This window comes from Pseudophryne corroboree, chromosome 2 (genome assembly GCF_028390025.1).
Source record: "Pseudophryne corroboree isolate aPseCor3 chromosome 2, aPseCor3.hap2, whole genome shotgun sequence".
NCBI classification, from domain to species: domain Eukaryota; kingdom Metazoa; phylum Chordata; class Amphibia; order Anura; family Myobatrachidae; genus Pseudophryne; species Pseudophryne corroboree.
This window is the reverse complement of record NC_086445.1, coordinates 200,291,342-200,300,002: the sequence shown is the minus strand read 5'-3', so window position 1 is coordinate 200,300,002 and position 8,661 is coordinate 200,291,342. Positions and strand designations below refer to the sequence as shown.

The 8,661-nt window shown below is 48.3% G+C and overlaps 1 protein-coding gene across 1 annotated transcript in view; it reads left to right on the top strand.

Moving 5' to 3' along the window:
• The first annotated feature begins 2,112 nt into the window (after positions 1 to 2,112).
• Positions 2,113 to 8,661, top strand: part of SLC48A1 (solute carrier family 48 member 1) — a 97,417-nt gene continuing 90,868 nt past the window's right edge. Inside the window, exon 1 of the mRNA XM_063952221.1 lies at positions 2,113 to 2,468. Coding sequence (XP_063808291.1) covers positions 2,336 to 2,468 — 133 coding nt within the window. The 5' untranslated portion in view covers positions 2,113 to 2,335. The remainder of the gene's footprint in view (positions 2,469 to 8,661) is intronic.

Genomic DNA, 8,661 nt, shown 5'->3' with positions numbered 1-8,661 from the left:
AGCCCTTTGGGGAGACAGAGGGAGAGTATGCCAGCACACACCAGAGCGCTATATATAGACAGGAATACCACTATAAAATGTGCTTTTCCCTTTATAGCTGCTGTTAGTATCAAAACTGCGCCAAATTAGTGCCCCCCTCTCTTTTTTACCCTTTTCTGTAGTGCAGGACTGCAGGGGAGAGTCAGGGAGACGTCCTTCCAGCGGAGCTGTGATGGAAAATGGCGCCCGTGTGCTGAGGAGATAGGCTCCGCCCCCTTCTCGGCGGCCTTTTCTCCCGCTTTTTGGTGAGTTCTGGCAGGGGTTAAAATACATCCATATAGCCCTGGGGGTTATATGTGGTGTATTTATGCCAGCCAAGGTGTTTACATTGCTGCTGAGGGCGCCCCCCCCTAGCGCCCTGCACCCTCAGTGACCGAAGTGTGAAGTGTGCCTGAGTAACAATGGCGCACAGCTGCAGTGCTGTGCGCTACCTTGTTAAAGACTGATGTCTTCTGCCGCCGATTTTTCCGGACCTCTTCTTGCTTCTGGCTCTGTAAGGGGGCCGGCGGCGCGGCTCTGGGACCGAGCTCCGAGGCTGGGCCTGTGTTCGGTCCCTCTGGAGCTAATGGTGTCCAGTAGCCTAAGAAGCCCAATCCACTCTGCACGCAGGTGAGTTCGCTTCTTCTCCCCTTAGTCCCTCGATGCAGTGAGCCTGTTGCCAGCAGGTCTCACTGAAAATAAAAAACCTAAAACTAAACTTTCACTAAGAAGCTCAGGAGAGCCCCTAGTGTGCACCCTTCTCGGCCGGGCACAAAAATCTAACTGAGGCTTGGAGGAGGGTCATAGGGGGAGGAGCCAGTGCACACCAGGTAGTCCTAAAGCTTTACTTTTGTGCCCAGTCTCCTGCGGAGCCGCTATTCCCCATGGTCCTTACGGAGTTCCCAGCATCCACTAGGACGTCAGAGAAAATAGACTGTGCAGGCAGCCCAACATCGACTCCGTTGAATAGTCAATGTTGGGCTGTGCGGCCCATTGCGCCGTGTGTACACAGCTTAAGGGCGGCAGCAGCCTGGCATGGAGCCAAGTAAAAAAAATTGTGTGGCAGCGCATGAATTAGCCTGGCCGGCAGCAGAGCCGGGCGAGCGCCTCTCTGCTTTGCAGGATCTGATGAGCGGGTCGGCCCCCACTTTGGCGGGTACGGCACGTGACGTCCACCGCACCCGTGCTGCGCTCCAGGCTGCAGCCTTTTCAGTGATTAGGCCCTGGCTGCCAGGAAGAAGACGTGAGCCTTGCCATGAGGTGGGTGAATGTGCAATCCAGTACTGGTTCTACTATGTTAGTGTATTTATTTATTATGGGATGTGTAACCTTTTCATCACCACTTATTTATATTATTTAAATGTTTGATACAGCCTATACTATAGGCCATCTATAGTGTCAAATATTAATACTATATTCCATACAGTATCCAATGTATAAAAAGACCAATGTTTACATTAATGTCCAGGGTCGGTACTAGGTTCTTTTGCCACTCCTGCACTTGCTCCAATGTAGGGATGGCCATCAATGTTACCATCGGTGAGAAACATTGATGACACAAATCATTTATGGCTAACCATCGATGATTTGCACCACTAGATGGCGGCCGCTAAAATGTGCTGGCTGAGCCGTGCATCAATCAAAAAACAAGGAGAGGGTTAGCTGGTGTTAGGGCGGAGATATGCTCCATGTCTCAGCACCTTGAAATTTAAAAAAAATATATATATTCATTTAGGCTGTGCCATCGATGGAGGGAAACCATCTGTTCCTCTCACATCGATGGCAAAAGCGTTTGACATTGGCCATAAACCATCGATGATTTGGACTCATCGATGGTCGATGGCCATCCCTACTCCAATGTTCCGCGGAGTAGGAGATTGTGGACGGCATTTGCAAATCGCCCTCTAGAAATCCTGCGTTTGCCGCTGATATACAGACACAGTAGGGGCACGGAGCGCGCTTTGCAGCAGCAGCACAGGCTGGGCGCTCAGGGCAGAGGGAGCTGCAGCACACAGTCACAGTGCACACACGGCTACCACCGGCGGTGATCAATGCACCTCAGTATCACCGCCACCAACATGTCTCCAGTGATCAACAAACACCCAGGCGACAGGGAGTGGTCCCCGGGCACCTGTAGTACCTGACGCCGCTGTCAGTGAGCGCTGTGTGCACGCAGACACTTTCACCACGTGCTGCAGCAGAAAGCCTAGCACGGGGACTCCTCCCCCATGTGAGGACGGCGGGTCACATGGGCGTGACGTCATCAGGGGGTCCTTAGGCCACTTGGATCTAGCAGCAGCGCATCTACAGCGTCTCCATGGCGGTCACCAAGCAGCTCTGGATCCGAATCGTGTACGCCGCCGTGGGCACGGTTATTGGCCTGTCCATATTCCTGACTTGGAATGTGGCCTTCGTGCAGCCCTGGACCGCGGCCATGGGGGGCCTATCAGGTAGGTAGCGGGGTGACAGGCTGCAGGTGGAGGACGGATGATGTCACTCATCTTATTTAATAATGTGTGTGTTTTACTGGTGCCTGTGGGGAGGAGCCGCATCCTAGGCGCTTGGGTAGTGTGTATGATGTAGTCTGTGTATGTGTGTCTCCCAAACAGTACACATTTGCTAGCGGGATACTCTGTCCCAGACGGCCATGGTGGGAGAGTGCTGTGTGCCAGGCAGGCATGGTAGAGTTGCCGTGTGCCCGGTGGGTATTGGAGGGGGGCTTGTGTGCCAGGCATGGGGGGAGAGTGCTGTGCCAGGCTGGCATGGGAAGGTGGCTTGTGTGTCAGGCATGGGGGGAGAGTGCTGTGTGCCAGGCGGGCATGGTAGAGTTGCTGTGTGCCAGGTTGGCATGGGATAGTGTTGTTTGCCAGCAGGGAATAGGGAAGCTAGTTCTGTGATGTGAGTGCATACTGGATGGTGCTGTGTACCAGGTGTGTATGGATGGAGGAAAGATGTGTAGCAAGGGCTTAGTGGTGCTGTTTTCCAGGTGGGTTTCGGGCCAAGATGCTATGTGTTGGATGGCTTGGGAGTGGGGATATGCTGTGTGCCAGGAGGGACTGGAGAATGTGTATGGAAAGTGTAATGCTGTCCCAGTTGGCTGGAGGTGTGGTGAACTCGGACATTTATTTTAGAGCTGCAATCATTTACAGGTCAGAACCATGCCTTGCAAATAAATGCCACTTTAAAAAAAACATCCATCAACCCGTACCTTCGGCAGACCTAGATGGCATTACATCCCACTCTGTTTGTTAAAAATGTTGAACTTATTCTAGCTGTGATATTTTAGGAGTACCTGGTAGAATAAGTGTGTATACGGTCTATACTGGAATGTTCTGAATTTCTGCTTAAATGTGACTAAATATGCACAGGTCTTCTCCTAATTCAGTTTCCCAAACGTGGTCCTCAATTCACCCCAGTGGTCCAGGTTTTAAGTTTGTCTATGCTTTTCCACATGTGACTTAATTAGTGCATCAGTTATATTGATTTAACCATCTGTACTGAGCCATATATATCTTTAAAACCTGGACCATTAGGGTTCCTTGAGGACTGCATTTGGGAACCTCTGCTCTAAGTCATATGTTCTGAAACTTGGTGCTCAGCACCCCAAACAGTTCATGTTTTCCAGATCTCACAAAATCACAAGTGAAATACTTGCCTTCAACTATGGATCTTTTAAAATGTGTCTGTGAGTAATGAATACTGCTAGATGACCTGGAAAACATGAATTGTTTAGGTTCTTGAGGACCGTTTTTGTGAACCACTAGTTTAAGTAAAAAAAAAAAGTGAACTCCAGTCAAATAACACACATACATACATTTTTTATTTATTTTTTTAAATTAATTTATTCATCAAAATTATCCAACACTAAATTTCTTTGTCAAAGAAAGTATGGGAAACCATGCTTTCATTAAACTGATGTTAGCACCTGCATACCCTGACACTGCGGCCACCGGGGGGGGGGGGTTGGAGATGCCAAGCACACACAAACACAGGTGTGTGACCGGGATCGGCAGCGGGGCTGTATACTACAGTCACAGTGCAGAACCCCAGGACTCCGCATTAGGCTTCCCTCTCCTAAGCCCGCCCCAGACTCTCAATGGCTAGCATCACAGGAGTCTGGGGGCGGGCACATATATTACATAAATCTATGCATGTATGTTTGTGTTTAACGGTATGTCCTCCTGCACAAGGAAGTCGACACTGCAGCCGCCGCTGTCTCCAACATTTCGCAGCCAAAATATGGTTAATTTGAACCAAAGGAGGTGTGTTTTTGCCATCCAAGAGCGTATTAGTTAGAGGAGACGTGTCTTTCCCTACCCTCATTTTCCATTAAAAAAACACCTAATTTTTATTTATTCATTTAAACAACAGGCACAGAGTTAATGCAAAAACACTCTTTGCAGGGGTTAACACAGTGGTACAGTCCACATACAGAGGTATTGCAGTTGCAGCCTAGTTCGAACAGGGTGTGCTTGGTGTAGTAGAGAACCCAGCGCAGCATACACCTACAGGCTGCGCACTTACTGTGATTGGTAGCGGCATATTTATGGACCTAAATAGTTGTGATACAGTTATCTTCTGAATCTCTTTGTGCTGTTGGATGGCTCGGAGAAGCAGGGCTGTGGCCACATCTTTAGGACCCCGGAGGAGAGAGACATTCACAGCAGAGCCGTGCAGTAGCGTTGTGGTCACGCTAGGCTGTTTTAGCAGAGGATCGCACCCTGTCCGATTTTTAACAGGCAAAATGCGCCCTGCCCCTTTAGCGGCACCCTGCTGAAACAGCCTCCCGCTGCGTGAATAGATGCCACACACACACATCTATTCAAATTAAAGGTAGAGCTTGAGGGAAGTCCAGCACCTCCGTAGGTGCGGGGCACGCCCCCATCTGTGACGCTTACTGCTGGGGCACGCCCTCATTAGTGACGTCGAGAGGGCCGGACCATCCCCAATAGTGACGCCAGCTGGGCTGCGTCCCCTTTTCGAGCATGAATACTGCCCAGGCACACCTGCGCCCTGCCCTGACAGGTTCCTGGGGGGAACATTAAGTGGCTCATGTCAGATGTCAGACCAGAGGGAGCTGCATTTTTTATTTTTGACCCTTATTCTTCTAGTAAGTTCTATATTGTGCTGGCCATGCTGTGGTATGGACTATGGGAATCGCAAGTTGTTGTGCGTGATAAAGGCAACCCTCGCCGATCCCAGCTCAAGTACACACTATCAGTCAGCATCAGTTTCATTCACGTCTGCAGCCAGTGGCCAGAAAACAATGTAATCTTTGTAATGACTAGCCACGTGTGTGTACTAAAAAGTAACAGAGCAGAGCGTTTATTTCTAACAAGCCGTACATTATAAAGTAGTCCAAATTTGAATACAGTGTCGTAGCTTCCTGACACACAGCTCAATCCTATTGGCTAATAAACTCTATCTTATACGTAAAATATTTACGAACGTCTATAATTCTTATACAGTATGTGCTTAAATGGGTTAACTGGGGGGGGGTTGCTAAATGCGAGACATACATTTGTCTAGTTAAGTTTTTACACCTGCCAAACCACAAACTTAAAGGTACCTTGTGAAGTCTACATGTCTAGCTGCTGAAAGGTACATTTCAATCAGGAAAGTACCAAAAATTATAGATCTTTTAAAAGGTCACACAACGTGCAGCGCCTTGCACTTGTTCCAATATCAGCTCTGAGCTGAAAAACAATTTTAAACAGATTATCAAATGTCAATGAGACATATTAAAACGTGGAGTCTATGAACAAAGATGGCTTCCATCTTTATCATGGGTCTCCCTGTTATATTGTTGGCAGCACTCTGCCCCACCACATTGGATGTAAGCAGCTCAAACTATAGTATTGATGCTGGTTAATTTTGGTGAAGTGTGTGTATCTTTTACACCACCGCTTTGGGAGTGGCACATTTTATTACCTTTAGCCGGATTGTTTGGATATGTGGCCTACTCTAAATAGATTGCCTCCTCTTTTAGATGCATGTAACATGATTTAGAGACAGATTGAATGTGTGGAACAAAGGACAGTCCAGAGTCGAGGATGACACCTCAGTAGCGAGCTTGTGGGGTAGGGTTCGTTGTACTGTTGTCAACCGTCATAGAGATAAGAGGTTTGTAAGTACTCTTGGCTGGCGGGAATTTTTGGAAATGTTGAGTCTGGGGTGGCGTGATGACATCCAAGATGAAATGGCAGTAAGACATTCTGAGACACTGATCAAAATCGATGGTAACAACTCTGGGGAGGATTGATAGATTTGAGTATCCTCAGCGTACAAATTATACTGAAATCCAAAGGAGCTGATTAGTTTGCCGAAAGATAAAGTATAGATTGAGAAAAGACGGAGCCTTGCGGTACTCCAACTGATAGAGGTAGTGAAGAGGAGGTGGAACCAGAGAAGCAAACACTGAGAGAGCGATTAGATAGGTAGGATGACAACCAAGAAAGGACTGTGTTCTGGACACCTAGTGACAGTAGTGTTAGTATGAGAATTAAACCTAATGTATGCAAAAAAAGAAATACTAACCTACCTACTGGATGGCATTAATACGGCTCCCTAGTGCACAGTGCCATTTAGTTTACTTGTGCTAACTGTTGCTCTGCTCTGGATTCTGCAAGATCTCACTCAGCTGAATCTTCTGTTTGTGTGTTCTAGATGATCCGCTAATACAGGGGTCTATTATACTAATTTGCTCTGGGACCCCATTTGACAAAAAATGTTTTTTTACAGGACCCCAGAACAGTACCCCTACATTTATATGAAAGTATCACACTTTTTTTATTTTATTGTAGAGCTATATTTTTATGCCCACCACCTCTTTATATTTTATGTCCATCATCCCACTTATATTTTTATGCTTATCACCCCCTTCATCTTCTTTTTATATTTTTATGCGCAAGATCTTACTTATGTTTTGGCCATCACATACCTCCCAACTTTTCAGAAGAGCGGAGAGGGACATTTGTGCTTGCCAAAGCAGCACAGTCGCAAAAAGAGGGTGTGGCCTTTTCCCCTATTTTCCTCATGCTTTGGGCATGCCCAGCACTCTGGCAGCTGCTGGCTTGACCTAGTCCCTCTCTCCAGTGAATAGACACTGCGTGCATGTGCACAGTATCTAGTGGTGGAAGGTGGCAGGTATGTCCACACAGATGAGGACTTAACCAAAGGGTGGTTTAACCAGGTAGAAACAAGAACAGGATAACACTATCCACAGCAGGTACAGGTTGGTAGGATTCCCAGTTGTAGTTAGGAGCTTGAGGGTTATGCTGGGGGTTGTGGTGCATAGTTTAGTTGTATGCTGGCTTATGCACAGTGGTGGCAGTGGGATCTCTAATACAGTATGCTTTTGTGATCTAGTCATACTGTGGCATCTTCGCAGTTGGAGGTATTCGGGGTCACGTCTATGATGGTGGATGAATGAAGGAGTCTGATGAGATGGGGAGCCGTGCATGTCGGAGGTTGCACCTCCATGGAGAGTCTCTTGGTCCTAGTCCCTGCCAGCTATCTGCTGATAAACTGAGGCAGCGCAGAGCGTGCTTCTAACAAGCTGGGCATACAGTTATCGAGTCATGCATCACTGTGGACACCCCACATTTCTGCTGGATGGTTGCAACTCACTTTGGGGTTGCGATCCATAGTTTGAGAGCTGCCGAGCTAACAAATCATGCAAAAAGTTCTAAGGCCTTCAGCTCCCAAATGAAGCCACAAAGTGAATGACCGTAATAGTGATCCAGTATAATACGTAGTACTGCAATGCATTCTTGTCCATTTTTGCATCATGCTCCCATTTATCATTTCTGAATTGGGCTATCAGTATTATCATCATTTTGGTTTCTCTGACGTCCTAGTGGATGCTGGGGACTCCGTAAGGACCATGGGGAATAGACGGACTCCGCAGGAGACTGGGCACTCTAAAGAAAGATTTAGGACTATCTGGTGTGCACTGGCTCCTCCCCCTATGACCCTCCTCCAAGCCTCAGTTAGATTTCTGTGCCCGGCTGAGCTGGATGCACACTAGGGGCTCTCCTGAGCTCCTAGGAAGAAAGTGTTTGTTAGGTTTTTTTATTTTCAGTGAGACCTGCTGGCAACAGGCTCACTGCATCGAGGGACTAAGGGGAGAAGAAGCGAACCTACCTAAGTGGTGGTAGCTTGGGCTTCTTAGGCTACTGGACACCATTAGCTCCAGAGGGATCGAACACAGGACCCGACCTCGTCGTCCTTTCCCGGAGCCGCGCCGCCGTCCCCCTTACAGAGCCAGAAGCAAGAAGGTGGTCCGGAAAATCGGCGGCTGAAGACTTCTGTCTTCTCCAAGGTAGCGCACAGCACTGCAGCTGTGCGCCATTGCTCCTCATGCACACCACACACTTCGGTCACTGATGGGTGCAGGGCGCTGGGGGGGGGGGCGCCCTGAGCAGCAATACTGACACCTTGGCTGGCAAACTGGCACCATATATAGCCCCAAAGGCTATGTAGGTGCTTTTTAACCCCTGCCAGAATCCATAAAAATGCGGGAGAAAGTCCGCGAAAAAGGGGCGGAGCTATCTCCTTCAGCACACTGGCGCCATTTTTCCTTCACAGCTCCGTTGGAGGGAAGCTCCCTGGCTCTCCCCTGCAGTCAATACTACAGAAAGG